At 40.9% G+C, this 18,911-nt stretch overlaps 1 protein-coding gene across 1 annotated transcript in view; it reads right to left on the reverse strand.

Moving 5' to 3' along the window:
* Positions 1-18,911, reverse strand: part of GPR158 (G protein-coupled receptor 158) — a 209,183-nt gene that overhangs the window by 41,577 nt on the left and 148,695 nt on the right. Inside the window, exon 6 of the mRNA XM_075022456.1 lies at positions 13,585-13,694. Coding sequence (XP_074878557.1) covers positions 13,585-13,694 — 110 coding nt within the window. The remainder of the gene's footprint in view (positions 1-13,584; positions 13,695-18,911) is intronic.

An 18,911-nucleotide genomic window follows, 5' to 3' on the forward strand; every position in this document is an offset into this window, starting at 1 on the left:
GTCCGCCTATCTTTCTCAGCTCAAGAAACAGTTTAGGTGTTTCATGGTGCCTGGAGTTGGAACTGGCAAACCCTTCAAACCCAGGCAAGCTGAGCACATGCAACCAGGAGCACTGGGGAGTGAGCAGCAGGCACAGACAATGACAGCTAGCCACGAAACTGCTACGCTGAAATTTGAAAGTGCAGGACTGTCTTCATAAAAGTGGTATTTTAAACAGACACCCAAAAGACGGTTTGTAACATATCTATGGTGAAGAATTGGTCTTGTCATTTGAGGTGTAGCAGCTGAGTAACACACCTGGTTGTGGCTGACATCTGATTGAAAAAACTCAGAAGGGAATTACTAGGATCCCAGAATTAGCCCTTTAAAAACTTGCTAGGATTTGTCTAGCAAATAAATTACCTAAACAGAACTTGGGATCAGAAGACCTGTGGGACAAAAAGGCATGTGGAGGAATCTGCAATAAACACTGCATTGCACCTGATGGCACTAGACAAGGTGTTTGAAGAACATAGATGCCTTGTCTAGTGCCATGCCCAGTGTTTGAAGAAAGTCTGAAGAATGACACAGTCTGCCTGCCCCAGCTAAGCACTCACACCCTGCACAGGACTAAACCAGCAACGCTGCTGGCTCCACAGCAGTGATGAATGAACCAACAAAGTATCATACCATTAACCTTAAGACGGTCCAAGGTAGACAAGTCAAAATGGCACCTGAAATAATGCCTAGTGCTCAAAGTAAATGCACAGCTAATGAAAAATAAGGGTAGTTTTGGAGTTAAGTGGTAAGGAAATATCCTGTAAGCTGTTAACTTAAATATACATATGGATAAATAGATAATTTGAAAAGACTCAGTTTATAGCTTTTATCAACAAAAATGCATATGATTTAAGAGGATAAAAGTATGCCTCACTCTTGGTCTGGCTCAGCTATACCCTTCTTTGGAGAGGCAAGGAACAGGCAACTGAGGAACATCCTGGCAGAACATAGCAGTGGCATAAGAGTCCAAATGACCTATAGTTTTATGACATCAGTGATTTATGCTGCTTACCATATGGCATCAGCTTAAGTGGAGTGAAAGTCACCTGCTGCTATGACAAACAAGCAAGGGAATAGGTAGTTCTGGTTCTCCAGAAGGGAAATGAAGACTAGCTAAAGGTGCAACCCTGCCCCTGTGAGGCTACAGTATAAGAACATGAAAGAAACATTTGGATGCCCTAGCCAGGGAAAACCTGGAGGACATGGACTAGGCCAAATGCTGAGACAACTGTGCAATACTCTCACCTTCAGGAGACATGGCACAGAGATGCTGTAGAGTATCAGGACTGGAAGCATCATGTCTATGTTAGTGAGGTGCGCGCCTCAGCTATTTGTTAAGAGTTAGGTTTTTTGCTCAAGTTGGCCTCAAGTTGTGCTGGGGGAGGTGTAGATTGGATATTAGGAAAAATTTCTTCACAGGAAGGGTTATCAAGCATTGGAACAGGCTGCTCAGGGAAGTAGTTGAGTCGCCATCCCCAGAGGTATTTAAAAGACGTGTAGATGTGGTGCTTAGGGACATGGTTTAGCAGTGGACTTGGCAGTGGTAGGTTAACGGTTGGACCTGATGATCTTAAGGGTCTTTTCCAACCTAAATGGTCCTATGATTCTATGATTCTATGTTTGGCATGCTGTTGCAGGGCTCTACTGCTTTCAGGTAGCTGCATGACATTGTACCTTGTAGGAGAAAATCAAGTGTCAGCACTTGTTTGGTACTCCTGCACCATGCTTCAATACATGGCACATGCCTACTGTCTCCTCTGTGTGAGATAGAGGTTATCTTGGGCACGCCTAAATTTTCAGTCAGAACTACAAAAGCTGTCAGCACAAACCCCATTAATCTATATAAGTGTCATTTTGGTACAGGAAGAACTCTAGAACAGTTGTCCAAGGGTCTAAGTATCTTTGATGAGAGCTAGTGGTTCTGGGCAAAGATAAACAAATACCAGAATGCCACATGAGAGAGACAGCGAGCACAGGAACAAAGTTCAAAGAGGAGTATAAATAGACAGTGGCCACCATCATCATGTTTCCCTCCCAAAATGAGAAATGGATGTGAAAACACATAGAATGGTCAACAAGGATTTTGTGTCTTGTCCTTATCAGCGATCCTGATGGTGCAGCTGTGCAGCAGATGTGAGTGCAAATCCCAGTAAAGAATGTAAAAAACCAGTATGTGTTTATTCCAGCCCTGAGGTATCATTGTAGGAAGCAAACAAACCAAACTGAGTGCCAGCCAATATATCCGACAGTTTCCTTACAAGAGACTGAGCCACAGACAAAACTGAACATTACATATGTCCTTGCAAACCCCTACATTTTAATACATTCAAATGGTAAAATGGTCAATGTCTCTTTTTCACAGGTGTAATACGTTTTTATTCATCAGAGGCCAATGCTAGCTGATACTCACCAGAAGCCATCAATTGCTGCTTCTAAAAAGAGTTTGACAGTCAGCACCTATAAGGTTCCCAGAGCAATACATAGGCTATTTTCTCAACTAGCAAAGTATGGCTTGCAAATTGAATAAAAACTTGGAAGAGATTTGGTCATTGCAGCCACATTCTCCAAAGCATTTGAAAAAGTGCAGAGGAGCAAAGTCCAGAGCTGGATTATGTTAATCCGATTTAAAAGAAAAAAAAGCCTGCCCAGTCTAAGATAGAAGGCAGACTTATTGCTGAGGAAAGATCCTGCATAAAGTAATTAAGGCTGTTACTAAAGGATGGCTGGGACAGTGTAATTCCAGCCCTTTTATTAGTTTCAAGGCTCTCAGCACTATATGGAGTTTTGTTCAAAGCCAACAAGAGAGTGATTTCTGAGGTGCTAGAGAAATATGTCAGAAGGAATATATGATGGTCATTTATGGACTGAAGGAAACCATAGGAGAGCTAGAAAATACACAGTTTAATAAAAAAATAATTTCAAATATGAAGTTCAATACACAACTTTATAAAACAAATATGAACAGTAGCATTAAAAAATTCTAAAAGCTTGTCACACACCAAAACTAGAACGCCAAGTCAAGCAGAAGAACAGAAGATCTGCAAAAATGTGCACACAAATTTGATTGCAACATCTGGAAATAAACAGTTCCTAGATTTTTAGCTTTATTTCAGTGAGACAATGGTACCGAACAATTCCACCTTTATACAAATCAACTCTCTTTTTACTAGCCCTGGTGAAACTGCCACTGTACCTTCTGACATTGGCCCTTGTTTAGAGGCCACGAATTTACGTAGTTTGAGCTGAAGTATGATTTCAGACTTGTAATGCCAAATTGCATCATTCTCAATTAAAGAGTAGAAAATGATGTCAAAGCAATGCTGAAAAACATCAGAGAAAGTCCCTGGTCCACATATAGAAACAAGGCAGCACCAACAAATCCCTGGCTGCTGCTGCCTGACAGTTTTTAGAATAGAAAGCTGAAAACAAGAACGCCTGCAGTGGTGGAAACTGATGCTAGAGTCAGAGGCTCTTAATGGATATATTAAAAGATAGGCAAGGAGAAACAAAAAGCTGAGGAAGATTTGTGGTCACAAGAGTGGCTGCCACTTCCCAACAACTCTGTGCAAGCCAATGCTGGAGGCAGAGGCTGCCAACAGCAGAGGCTTCGCCACAGCAGCCCTGCGCTCACACAAAGTTGTAACCTTTCCTAGGCACGCCTCGGAGAAACAGGTGGCACCTCCCTGAAATCCCAGCAGGGGTGAGAGAGATTGTTTTGCTCAGAAGATCTCAGGAAAACAATAGATGTTGCTGTTGCAGAGGCCAAGTGCAGAACGAGGCTCCACCAGGACAACCGCGCTGCTATGAACTGCCAGAGCACAATGGTGGTGATGGCTGGGAAGAGACCCAGAGACCCGTGAGTAACCCAGCGCTGCTAGCTAACTTAATTCACCCATTAGAAACAGGCGTTCAAAATTTTACACTGATTATTCACTGCTAGTATTTTTTGATTTTCCCAGAAACAGAGGCTCCAGCTTGAACGGTATACAACTAACTGCAATTATGTACAGAGGCTCACATTGTGCACATGGAAGAGGTAGGACTCAAGTCAAGAAAATCCAAAACTCAGCTGCATGTAAAGCCCACCAGTGCACTGTACTGCAGTGCTCTGCAATAGCAAAAGAGTTTTAATTTTTAATACAATTTTTTGGTGGAAGTTTTTAATTGAAAATATTACAGATTACTCTAAAAGGTATAGCTTGATACTTGTGAACTAATTAATAAATACTGAAGCTTTCTTCAGGACCTACTGTCTATGTATTCCTGAACTTCAAGCAGCCAAGGCAGTGTTGTCTTAAGCTTTCCAGTTCAGATCATGGATCTAATACATGGCATCTAAAATTCTTATAGAACCTTGGACATCTTTCAGAAAAGCATATATGAGGATAACTCACCAATGCGCAGACTGGTACAACGCTGACAAGCTTTACCCCTGTGTATATTACAGCATGGCAACACAACATTTTATGTCACCAGTGGTTGGTTACTGTTGGTCAGATAAAGACTCAATTTTCAAGAACACAGTGGCAATTTTTGGCCTTCACAATAATCCAGAAAAGAGCAACTAGTATCTGAAAATATTTGGTCCAGGCACCAGTTTTCCTAGCCCTAAAGATATGCATTAAGGTAAGTGATCAGGACCAATTTCAAAGCAACTGGTGCATCCCATTAAACAGTACAACTATAAATATGTCATTTCAGTTTATAAATATGCTTAATTTCTCAATAGACCCATACTAACATGAATGCTATCATTTCTATTGCATGTTCGTAAAATAAAGGCCAAATATAGGACTTTTTAAATAGGAACTCCTGTAATTTGTAGTAGTATTTAACCATAGAATATCTTCCAAGAAGGGATTCAGTTTTGATCTGAAAGCAGCACAAAAAATTCCTCATTTTTCTCCTTAGATTTTTCAAAAGCTAAGCACCCTTCTGAGAAGAATTTGTGCCAGATTGCTCATTTGAATTTCTCTGGCTTTGGCTCCCAGCTACCAGATCTTATTAAACCTCAGTCCAGTAGATTAAAGAGCCTTTTGTGACTACTTTTTCTCTCCTTGCTTGTTTATAGACCACACAAGAAGTCATCTCTCAGTCTTCTTGCTGATCTAAAAAACAGATTAGGTTTCACAGTATCAAGCACTTTTCCCAGCCCTCAAATACTTTCTGAACCACATCCATCTATCGCACACCCCCTTTAAAAATGCATCTCAGGAACAGGACATAATGCATTTGTATTAGTCTCAAAGATGTCACCTCCTGCTGCGAAATCAATTCTCTACTGATAACCTTTAAAACTCCTCCTCAACTTTGTGTCTCTAACTAGTCCTTAACTATAATTTGCCTTTTGGCTGTATTCAAGTGTATCTCTTTGACTAAGCCCAAATTACCAAGCAATAAAGATTACTTTTCATTGCTATCCTTTCTGAAACAAAATTTACCATTTCACCAAGCTTTGTGTTATTCACAAATTTTATGAGTAATCATTTTATGCTTGGTTCTTCATTGCAACTGAAAATGCTAAATAGTATCAGGCTTACTCCTGACCCTTCACAGTAGTTCACCAGAAGCCTCGCCTCCAGTCATGACTTTTCACTGACAATCAGCGTATGTGATTTGCAAATCTCTGCTTCCTCTTAACTGTGATCAGCCCCTGTGCATGCGGTGTGAGTCACATACTTAACTTCTCTTCACACTCCTCCACAAATAGCCTATAACTCATGTATTGCAGTGCAATGCCTGGTTTCTCTTTCATGCCATAATCCCACCCAGCAGACAGCTGGGCAGCAGATACCTTGTTCCACCGACCACTTCTGTCCTTCCCATGCAACGAGAAAAAAAACAGTCTGTAGAGCTACATTACTTGTATCGCAAATGCATGCACAAATGCATGCCTACCTGGAAGGAAGATGCTGCCGTATTGCACCACAACACAAAGTTTTGCCTCCTGAGGGGGTCCTGGGCTTGGGTAAGGTCTCTGAGAGGATGGGTTCCAGCTCCAGTTCCAAAGTCCTTCTGCTATCATGTAATCTGATGTGCAAAACCAGCCCTTTCTCCCATTATCGCACATGGTGCTCTTGCATGCCATCAAGACATCTGAAAGGTCTTGTGATACCTGTGGATCATTGCAGGGGGCCTTCCAACCCACTGTTGTGGGTTTTTTTAATCATGATAGCAATATAATTTAATATTAAAACACCATATACTTTATCTTCTCTTTGAACTTTCCTTAGCCAAACTCAGTCTACTATGATAAAGCAGAATGTGTGCTATATTAAGGTGATTAAAAAAAGCAGCCCATGGAACTGTACAGCGGTATCTACAATATTTTTATATAAATTAAATATTAACAGGAATATGGATGAGAATATTTTCAGGATCACAGTACTCTAATAATCTTACATCCTTTATATGCCACTGATTTTTTTGCTTAAAGATAATGTTTATTAGTCCCACTTCTACACTGTGCTTCATCAAGATTAATTCTGCACCGAGTGTCTTAATAACAGTTGTGCTACATTTTATTAGTTTATACATATGAAAGTAGATATTTTATTCAGAAATATGAAACAGAAACATTATGCTGTCTAGTTAAGGCTAGTTATTGCTGGAGAATGGCAGGGATACAAAAGAGCTAAATAGGGTTTTAATAATGCAGATTTCATTGGGAAAAAAGCCACAATAAAATAGAATATGACTGTTATTTAATCTAGGAGAACTACGAAATGAGAATTTCATCCTGAATGTGCATCATGTACGAATGCTATATGGAATTTACTAAACTCTCTTAGTTGTTGTCTAAAGACCTGGGTTTTTGTATACCATAAAAATAAATAAACAAACAAGCAAAAGTTTGCAGCAGGCAAGAGAAATGAATTATACTCAGGAAATGAATTAATTAGGTTAAGACATGCTAACAAGAAAACAGATTTTTCCATGACCAGTCTAATTAGTGAAACTTCATTCCTTATGAACTCCTACTGTATGCGCATACGCTTTTCCAGCAAGTCCAACTCCCTTCCTCCCTAAACTGCATCTCCCAGCCTCCCACTCTGCCCCCAGCCCTTAAAGCCCCCGTTTCTCTGCCCTTTCCTCCAGCAGCCAGGCACAGGGCACAGCACGGGAGCAGCCAGCAGCATGTGCCCGCTGACCACCCAGGGCACATCAGGCGGAGAAGGACCTGCTGATGCTGCGGGTTTCAGCCTTCAATCTGCAGGAACACTCGTAAGGTCTGTTTTCCACCCCAACACTGTTTTCCATAAAGCTTTGTAGGGCTTAGTGTATACAACCTCTTCTTCACTGTTATCTTTGAACTCTCTTTTCATAAAAAAGAAGCATCAGTGATGTGAGCTTCAAATGATGCAAATGACATAAGAATCCAGGCACATTTTCCATGTGCTGCTTTCCTTCTTCTTTAAACAAAGATGGGTAAACGTGCTACCATGTGGAAAAAGCAGTGGAAGAGGACAAGGATGCCTTGCTCTCACAGAAGATTTAATTTTTCTTAATTAAATTAAGTTCACAATAAATACAAAAAGTACCTGATGCCTTTCTTTTTTCCCCATGTCTCTTTTAGCTGAAACTAGGTTCCTCCCTCTCATCTGAGTCATCACTACAAGAAAACAAAGCTGGTGATAGTGAGGTGACAGTAATGAAGGAATGCTCTTTTTTAACCCTTAGGGTTTCTGCACTGCTGCTGGCTCTGATATTCAAAGCAGCATCATGCAGCTCTCGCATGAACACAAATTGAAGAGAAAAGGCAGAACAGGGAGCTACAGCTGCAAGAGCATCAAAAAGGCATGGAGCTCCAGGAGCCCACAGCAAAACATATATGGCTGTGAGCCCTTCTCTGCCAAGCACTGGCAAATTTTGGAACCTTCTTGAGTTAATTTTCCTTGTAGAAGAGAAACTGGCAGTACAAAACAAGTATCTTCTCAGCGCAGGATGTTTATTTTCAAAAGTCCAGCTGCCCTTCTTCCTGAAGCCAGAACGATAACAAGCAGTGCTCAGGCAACAATGTTCAGCCAAGGCTTCAGACGGGGTGTCTCTCCCCTCCCCAGAAAAATGTCTTCACGTCTTCATCTCCCTCCCTCCAGGGATCTGCACAGATTTGTGTGCCAGACACATCACTTACTGCTTCTCTGATGGCAGCTTCATGTCTGACCACATACCCTTCTCTTCTGCTTAAGACAATGCAGTCAGAGACCAGGGAAACTGCACATTGAACCTCCTTCTGTGAGGTTGCATGGAACATACAGAAACATGGTGTCACTGAGCTTTGTTTGCATTATCAGGAATTAAAGTTAATGGGGAAACTTGAGATTACACCTTTGTTATGTAACTGCACAAAACTAACCTCAGTTTTTATCTGGTTTATCTGTTAATTCAAACCCAATTCCTACAAAAAGCCATCTTACCCAGGAGAGGAGTACTTTAAAGTTTATCAGTCTTGCAGTCAATTCTAACTCAAGTTGCAGCCTGCCCGCTTTCAGGAGGAGGAGAGGGAAAATCACTCATTTGTAGACAGTTCCACAAATCCCTCAGAAGGAGAGGTGGACAAATTCTCCTTCCAAGGCCTGGGCAAGATTTATAGCAAGTTTCAGCACAAAGAACCATGGAATAGATCCTATAACATACACCCATAGTGTCCACAGCAAGTTTGTCTTGGGATGGTTGGTCTTTAGAGGGGAGTTCACAGTGACAGGTCACTTGGCTTTCTTGCAGCTGATGCTGTGATTTATTTTGTGGGAATATAATAAACAGGAATAGCTGCCCCCATGCATTTCCCATAACATCACAGGAACTGTATTTACAAAATAAACAGAGCTGCATAAATACAACAAAGATCAAACTTCTCAGGTGTTAAAATAAACTACTTCCAGGGAAGAGAAAGACAAATGGTCAGAATGGTTATAGTAAGGCCCTATGGTGTAACCATCTCTACAGCTTGACTAAACCACCCCTTTTCGTGCCTTGCAAATAGACTCAAACACCTAATCCTGCCAGTCAAGTTAAAGCAGTAGAAACCCAAACAATTTCACAATGCAGTATCAGACCAGAGCTCAGGACACTGCATTTCTGCAACAGCAACATCTGCCTCCAAAACAATTTTCCCCCCTTTTTTTTTCACATGGGATAACAACTGCTACAGACCACACCCAGTGGCAAAATCCAACAGAAAAATCCATCTGCCTGAAGCCACTTCACACTTGCTTTCCATAAGAAAAAAGCAAGTAATTTGATAGAAATTAAATCTCCCACTTTTCTGGAGGGTTCAACCAAAATGTCCACAACTGCCTGACTCATTTCAAAAACAAAGGGTAGCTCACTGCTACATCTGATACCCATCCCACTGTCCTTGCCCACCTACTGAGGTTGTACAGTAACCACTACTCCGAGACAAAACTTCTCTCTGCGGTACTTCATCACTAGTGCCTCTTTTCATGGAAACATTGGGTAGTGGTGTATTGGCACTATGGAACTATCATCTATTGGCACTATGCACTGTGAAATATTGGCCTAGGGACCACCCAACTGTACAGGCTCCAGCTGCTGAGGCACCTTCTGCCCCTTTCTGCACCACGTTCCCAACAGCCACTTCTAGCTGGGATCATCTGTATGTTCTTTCCCTCCCCTAGCTACAAGAGGAGGTTACGCCATGTCCTCCTCTTTTATGTTCTCACTGTCAACGCTCACCTCCACTCAAGTGCTTCAAGAAGCAAACTTACATCTTCTTTGGATTCTCTGCTAGCACGAGTCTCCTCTTCTGTAAGACACCGAGCCACGACACATGACATGCTGCACCGCACGCTACCCACACTGCTCTTCTCCTCTTTTCTTTATCACCTACAAAGACCTGTAAGAAGCGCCACTACTTTCTCCGACTGTACCAGATGGCAAGGCACAGCAATGGCAATCTTAGCACAGCATTTAGGTGAAGTGCAGAATTGCCTCATAGTGTTAACATCTTCTTGTTCCCCCCCAACACGCCCATCCCACCATCACTACTTAAAAAAAGACCATTGTATGTCATTGCCTTGTTTTCCATACCTGGAACATTAATTTCTCCATACCTTCTCATTCTCCTCACTTCCTCACTCTCCTCCTTTTTTTCTTACTAATATAAGAAATGGAGACTCCGAAAACTAGAGACCCCATTCCTGGGTTTCATTCTCCTAAAATGTGTGTAAGCTATCCTATGTATATACACATGCACATATACATATACGTATATCTGTATGTATATACCTATAGCTTTCTTCCATTCTTATGCTTTAATCCAGAATTAAGGATTCTGTACTGATCCTGACACCAAGATGGTAGAAGTTCACAAATTATTAAAAATAATGAGATAACCTGTTCATAAAATACAGGACTTGAAAAAGGACACAGTCTTCAGTCCCAGAAAAATACTGAAAAATACAACATCAGCAGCTTTTTTAAACTGAAAAGGTTAAATTTGAAGCATCATTATTTCTTGAGAGAATTATTTTGAAGAATTCACTGTTGAGGAAAGTATTGAGTTTTATGTTCATAGCTCTACAGCTAGATTTCTTAAATTAAGCTCATTTCCTTACCCCCATTCTTCCACCCCCAGAAACATCAGCTCATTATTTTAAAAATGCACAATGAGTGAGAAAGAGGCAATTTAAGATGAGGCACTGTAGAAATTGACTGTGACGGGTGTACAAAGAATGAAGCAGTACATGACTTCCCTGTTCTTTCACTTTTCCTTAAGCATCTGCTTTTGGCTACTTTTCTGATTTCTCCTTGATGCTTGACCCTAACGAAACCTCAAAGACCTCCTCAGGAAGTGGGGAGCTACAGGAAAACAAAGCCACAAAGAAAAGAAGTGTTTCCAGTGCCTCCTACCTGGCTTTGGATAACCTTCATGCTCCAGTGCTACTCAAAGCACCTCATTTGTTGAGAAATACAGCTTTAGACTTTCTGGTTATCATTAACAGCTGATTTTACACAATATTGGTTTTCCCATTAAATTTAGAAAAATCACAAGTTCCTTGCTAGGAATCAGTTCTTCCCCCAGGCAAGACACAGGTTACCCGCAGGAGGGAACCAGTGCTTGTCATGAATATTTGTGGTGCCTGCAGTAAGCTATTCTTCAACCCTGCAATGCCCATGGATTAAATTAGATCTGCCAAAAATGTCTGCCAAATTTCTATTAGCATCATATTATTCCTAATTAGCATAACTGTTGCAAATGTATATAATAAAACATATATCTAACCTGACTCGGTCTTCTGCAAGGCACGCTCCCTGACTGAAATATTCAGTACTAAAAAAAGACCACAGTATCATGAATGTAGGAAATGAATGGTCAGGATACCTGGGTGGAAACCAAGGATAGATTCCTAGAGAAAGTAATTCTAGATTAATATACTAAATAAGGGTTTTTTTCTCTTCATGTTTCACAAAGAAATATAGAATTATTCAGGTTGGAATTACCTTAGAAGGTCACCCAGTACTCACAGCAGGCTTAATACTGAATCCAGACCAGGTTGCTCAGGGCTTTATCCAGTTGGGTCTTGAAAACCTCCTAGTATGGAAATTCATAACTTCATGGGCAACCAGCTCTACTGCTTAATTACCCTGATAGTGAAAATGTTTTCCTTGTATGACATTGACACTGATGCTAATTTATATATTGTATGAAGTTGAAATCTCCCATTTCAATCTGTCGTTGTCTTTTGTTCTCCCAGTACACACCACTGTAAAGAGCATGGCTCCATCTTCTCAGTAACCTCCTTATCGGTGTTGGATAGCTGCTGTTAGGTCCCTCCAACACATCTCTTCCCCAGGCTGAACAAGCCCTGCTGCCTCAACCTCTCCTTGCAGCGCCAGTGCTCCAAGCTCTGACCATCCTGATGTCCTTTCACTGAACTCACTCAAGTTCAGTGATGTCTTGGCAAAGTCCAAAACTGGACACAGCATTGCAGGTATGGTCTAAGGCGTGCCGCGTAAGGGGGAATAATCACTTCCCTCAACCTTCTGGCTGCTCTCCTGTTGATACAGTCCAGTCTGCTGCTAGCCTTCATTGTTTTATGCTGATCAAGGCTGAGGGCATAGTTCACTCTTGGTTTCTTATTCAATCCTTGTCCCATTTGCTGACCCTGTCAGCACAGGTGCAAAGTAACACTGAACAGCTGAATGAGCAAAGCAGAAGTGCAAGATTTTCTGCCCAATTTTGCAGAAATTCATATAAATGGAAGATCAACTGCCCTGACAGGATATTGCTTCCTCACATCACGTAAAATCATATATAAACAGCCTGTTAGGGTAGCAGAACTGCAATGACAATGTGAGTCTTCCATAGTCTTAGGCTGTTTCTCTATATATCTGAGCTATAGATAACAAACCATCCAAGCAAAGTCACCAGTTCTGCTACATCTTTTCTACAGTGCTCTAGTTGTTATTCTTTTTGCATCAGAAATTGTTCATCCCAGAAGAAGGGTGTGGGATTTTCTGGGTGATTTTCAATGCAAAGATGTGGCCAGACATAGCATTATACAGTCAGAGTTTACCAGCTACGGTGTACACTTGTAACCAGGGCACAAATAAAAGGGAGCTGCAAGAAGAGGCTCTATTTCAATGGGAAAGCACAGTTTTCCACCAAAAATGTGACAAGCCAATAGTGCAACATGAAACCCAAGATATTCTCAGTCCTCATTCAGTTTACAAGTATAATACCAAACCTCCTCTATCTAACACGCCAACACAGTAATGAAACTAAGATAAAGAGATGAGCAAGCCTACTTCATCCAAGATGTTCAAGTACCAATATACACATACTGCATGTCTCTTTGCTTCAGTAAAAATACTTGCAGAATCTATCACTAAGTTTTTTCACTAAAGTTTAAAGAGGAAGAAGCATTAGGATTTTATCCAGTATACCCAGAAAAGGCTTCAGTTTTTAAGGGGACTGGAGAAGTGGGATTTGAAGTTGGGTCTCTGAATCTTAATCTCTGAATCGCATGTGAATGCACTGCCAACCCCATGAAACCCAGAATTTTCCACACTTTTTGCTGGCGGGCACTGATCCTTGTGAGCGTGTAGCCTGTCCGCTGTAATTGCCTGAAGAAAGCAGCCTTTGACTTATGAGCCATAAGAAAACATAGTAAGAATATACACCACAGCACATTGTTTTACCCACCATAGCTGTATCTAAACACTTAGAAAGCATCTTTCTATGAACACTTTACAAGGAAAACTTTGAACACTTTTGAACACTCTATGAACACTTCTGTATTTTCCTATATTCAAGGAAAATATATTCACCTTCTGTGAAAAGGGGTTCTTGCACAATTTTACAGCTGATGTATATATTTTTCATCAAACCCTGTCAGCATTCATAGTTCTCTACTGGGATTAGTAGCATATAATTTGAGCAGGAATAGTGAGAAGAAATACACAGTGTTTTTCAAAATCACAAATGGCGCTTGATTATAATATTTGCAGCTCTTCCATCTAAGTAACCACACAGATTGCACATACTCCCACAGAGATGGAAATTAATAATATGTGAAATACCTGTGCAGCTTGAGCGTCACAGTTCCATAAACAGTAGCAAAGCCCAGAAGACGAACCCATCTTAGGAGAACACAGCGAAATACACTTGGCTCAAAATACAAAATGACAACCTATAGAACAGAAAGATAGAGAGAGCTTCAGTACTGCTTTAATGTGAAAGTAGTTCTTCATTCAAATGCAGAATAGTTGCAAAACAGGAGAGCAGACATATTTCAGCTCGTACTGCTGTATATTTAGATTTTCTAGTAAAGTGATGGGATGATCAGATCAACCAGCTGGCACAGTTCTAGGCACCAACTCCTTTTGAAGGGAGCTGGCAAAAGCCCTGTGACAGACTGTGAAGTGACAACACTTCTAAATGCAATTCCACTGACTTTTCTTAACCAAGTGAAAACATGTACCCAGAGAAGAGGATAGAAGAGACAAGGACATTTTCCTTGAGCTATTTCAGTAATATGCAGCTGGCCTAATTCTGGTTTGATGGACTGTATTTACTAGGTTACACTTCAAAGTCACTCCTTCTAATAAACCTAGCAAAATGATAGCTGCTCATTTTTTCTGCCAACTACTCTGCTGCACTAAAAATGATTGCACTGTCCAAAACCCCAAAATCTTGATGTCATATTTCACTCTTTCTTATTCTTCTCTATATATTTTCCCTAAGCTATACCAAATCTCCCTATAGATCACCACTGTCTTAACAAAAATAACCTTTTTGTTCACGTATGGATTTCTCTAATCACAACAGAAAGGTACTACTGGCCTTTTGCTCTATCTACCAAGTACCATGCATGAGGACAACACTCAATAAACAGTAACAAAAAGCTACTTCTGCAGGTATAGTGCGTATAAAAGCATCACTACCAAGTAAAATGCCACCCTTATCTAAAACAGGGCTGCTCAAATGGTGGGCTCAGTCATGATCTGAACCAGGAGTCCATTTCTTCTCATTCCAAAAGACATTGTCCCTGGTGTCCTGAGGGATGACCCCATATTCTTTCCTACTCGTCCGGCCCCGCCAGGAGCCTGCTGTCCCAGGGATTTGGCTGTACACTGCCTTCATCCTACCTGCAGACCCTGCTTGGTCCAGCAAAGCTAGATCCAGTGCATCCCACACGTCTGGCCAGAACCTGATAAAACCCCCAATGCACCGTAGCACAAATTAATTGGGTAATCCTGGTCTAGAGAAGGAAAGCACTGAAATATTTCAGGCCATCTGCCACAGCTTCATTTAGAGTCAGTGCATTCTGGCAGTTGAGGTAGTATTGTGCCTACCGGCTGCCACATGATATTATTTTCCCAAGTAAATGCTTTTCTGTGTGGGAATTCAAGCCCAGGATATTGGCCAAAAGCCCAGGACTACGTCCTTTGGGTGACATAGACATATTTAGGAGAGTGAGGGCAAAAATGGCAGACATGTGGGCTGAGAGAGATAGAAGAAGCTGCTGTGCTTCGCTGGCATCGTTTTTTACAGAATCAAGCTATTTCTTAAAAAAACATGGTTTGTTGAATCAAACCATGGTGCAAAATTTAATCTGCTTTTTTCACTGTTATTGGACTGACATGTTTCAAGGTAGACATTTTCTGGGAATCTGACAAATTCTGCATGTAAGGAAGGGAACAGCATGCAGCAAAAGGCCCACTTGTCCTTGGAAAATCAGCTGGAAAACTGAAATGCATCCACACACACATGAACATGCTTGGTAAACAGAGCATCCAGCAAGATGCTTCCCAGAAAGGACTGAATGACGGTAATGACCTCTTATCCTAATACACAGTTATAGACATTAGGACAGCTGCAGAACCAGAGCAAAGTCTGTAGCAGTAACCTGGCTCCTAAGGTTTGCCAGGGGGTAGAAAACTCTCTGTTTCATCTTCAATTCTTCCAAACTAGAAAAACAATGTCAAAAAAAGACTGGCATACAGAGACTCTGAACGTTTCAAAGTTGATCTGAAAGCAGAATTTTTCAGATGATTGAAATGGGAAGGTCTGAAAACTTTCCAGGCACAGAATTTTCTGAACAAGGGCAATAGCTCTCTTTGCCACGCAATCTGACACAGCAATTTCATCTGCAGTTGCTTGTTGAAATTTTAACTGCTTGTGTCCAGAAAATCTCATTGATTTGCATTGAACCATTTGTATGAGCAGCTGAGGCATTTGGCTAGTTATCAACCAAGAAAACACCACTTCAAATGCAGCATGGTGTGAGCAGGCTTGTGGCAGCTCACCATGAAGGCTGCAGAGGCAAGGATCTGTTGGTGAAAACTATTCTCATTTTGCCACTTGAATGTAGACACATTTTAACTACTCCTTCGCCCAGTGGTCAAGTACATTGCGGAAGTAAGACTTGATCCAAGTTTGATTCCCTTTTAGGTCTTCCTGCGTTTATATGATGGAGAATAGTTACAATGTCCTCCCAAGGGCAGACATCCATTTCTACCTATTCTTCTGTAACTTGCATGAGGTCTGGCATGGACCAAAGCTTTGAACAGCAAGAATTGCTATACTTATGTTTTGCTTGCTTCTTAGGCTTTCCAGAAGGTTATTCTAAGAACATATCATTCCCATTCCCATCAGGGCTGACTGGGATGTTCAGGTGACTGCCCTCTCTAAGCCCTTGTCAGCATTAAGTCTCTTATGAGCACAGTGAATTTTAGTGGCACAATTTTTAAATTGAATAATCTTTAATGGATTGGAGCCAAGGGGCTACAGAAACACTGCCCTGGAAGCTCAGTAAACCAAAAGCCATGCTCAAGTTTTTCATCTTAGTGGAATCGCATTCTTGCAAAGAATATGCATCTAGTGAAAAGTATGGCTGCTGCACTCCATCCGTCACTCTCCCTAGCTGAAAAACAAACAAAAAGAGATACATAACACAGAGAAGTCTTGGTTTTGTTTCATATCAGCCTCTTCCACCTTCTGGTTACCAAAACCCCCACTTCCTACTGTCATTCCCAGAGATAAGGCTTCCTTAAAGTGACAAAAAATATGCAGCAAAGGGTTGCTGAGCTCCAAGCTAGGAGCGTAGGATGAGCACAGCGTTCACCCACACACCCAGGCTGCTCTCAGCAGAACAAGGGAATCCCTCTGCAGTTCTAAAAGACTAATCTGCCCACCAAAAATTTGACAATAATTCATTTTCCCTTTTTGCTTTTATAATGCATTAGACCATGACAGCAGCATAAATCTCATTAAAAATGCTTAGAGGTTTTGCTGATGGATGTCACTGTACGTAAGGAAATGTGATATCCCCTGTTTTGCCAGTTCCTGAAATCCATTTAAATACTAGACATCAGTTTCTGTTCCTTAAACAACAAAAGTCTGGGGAAAAAATATTTGGAAACCAGAAGAAGAGAAGTCAAACAGTACCTGTTCATATACCAGTTACTGCAGCTGTGCGTGAGACTTCATAAACTATGGCTCATCTTTGTCATTTGGACAAATGCATTTAGATGTTTGCTTTTAACCTCGACGTGTTTTAAGCTATTATTACCCTTTCCAAAACATTGTCCCACTAGTCACGCTACCACTTGTGGAGTCAGAGATGAAAAGACTTTCTAAGGTCACCAGCTAACTGTCAAGTATGTTTAGAGCTGGAGAATTACGGACATGGAAGAGAGACTTAGCTTGCTGACACAGCGATCAGCCAGTTCAGTTATTCAGCTGACATGATGAACAGACACACACGCTCTCTAAAGACAACGGCTAAAGTCAATACAGGCACCTCGCCCACTACAGCAAATTTTTGTTATCAGGACAGGTAGGAAAGTAAAAGTGCAAAGAGAACTAACATTGAACAATTTAATGTTCAAAAGCATAACAGACATTGTCTTCACAAAAAATGAGCAAATAATGAGTTTTATAGCCTCAGTGCCATTGCTTCTTAAAAGATATACAGCATTTAGAAAGATTCTTTAAAAGAAAAACAAAACCCACCACCCTATCAGAGCTCTGTAATGTTAATAGTGAGCAATACTTCCATGCAGCGCAAAATATTCTTTTGTTTTTCAGATTAACTCTACTGTGCACATTATAAGATGATTAATTTTGCCCTTCACCTTGGGCACCAGGTCCGGGTGAAAGCATTTTAATTAATACTGTGCAGTTCCCCAGGGTGCATTGAATGGGATTCAGTCTGCCTAAATCAGGCATGTAATTTTTACCTACATTGTAGGGATCTAGTAAATCAGCCCTGCTAATGCGAGTTCCATAGATAACCCACAGATAAAGGCAGGTACCTTGAATAAACTTGAAGAAGTTCAGGACTTCAGCCACTTGGACAGAATCTTGGCCTCTTTCAGTCTTTAAATACGCATCTCCACCAACTAGAAAGGTACTTCAGCATTTATTTTAGGGAATTTGCTTCACTATATGTCAATTAATAATCTGCATTAGGAGGACTAAGCCAAACACTCTGTAGCCAGCTGTAACAATTTTGTAATGTATTTAAGACAAGTTGCTTTTTACTTCAATTCTTAAGCCATAAAAGTCACATGAATAGATGAAAACTTCCTTTTTAATCATCAAATTTCTATACTCCACATTGAGAGGGAATGGGCAGTGCTATAATGTCTCAAAAGATCAGAAGTCAAAGAACAAATTTTAAAAAATACATGGAATTGTCACTGCTACAAATCCTAAACCTAAACATGAAAAATTCTGAGCAGGACCTTAACTCAAAAAGCCCCAAAGTGTTCACTTTTGAACTCTGCTTATTTTTGTCCTCAGTTGTAGAATCATAGAAAGGTTTGGGTTGGAAGGGACCTTTAAAGATCATCTAGTTCCTAGTGCCATGAGCAGGGATGTTATCCATGTTAGATACATGGAAATGAGATACAGAGCTTAGAATTTTGAGCGTCAGCATCATCTGGTTATGGATCCAAGGTGAAAGTCACCTACTTTAGATAAAAGCGATGCAAAAGTATTTATTTTTTTCCTCATTTTCTAATAACCAAATTTCTCTTAAAATTGTGCCCAGTTAACCCAAAAAGCTTTACAGGAAAACTACCTACTTTTTTTATTTAACTTCAGAATTTGCTGAAAGTACTCTGCACAGTTCAATGCAGGACATGATGCAGCCATTTAAGATAATGCCTTTTGGGCTAATTCCATTAACAAGCATCTAGGAGATATTGCGAAGAGATCCATCTGATCTGTTCCACTGCCCAACACCATCTGCCCTTGCCTGACTGCAATAGCTGTCTTGGGCTGTCTCTAGGCAATTCTGCTACGGAACAAGCCATCAGATGCTTCCTCTCGGTATCCTGCTGTTCTTTGAGATGGGCAGTCTTCTCTTCTTCTGCCATGTTTCAGTAGTTTCTTTCAA

The sequence above is a fragment of the Buteo buteo genome, chromosome 2 (genome assembly GCF_964188355.1).
Source record: "Buteo buteo chromosome 2, bButBut1.hap1.1, whole genome shotgun sequence".
NCBI classification, from domain to species: Eukaryota; Metazoa; Chordata; class Aves; order Accipitriformes; family Accipitridae; genus Buteo; species Buteo buteo.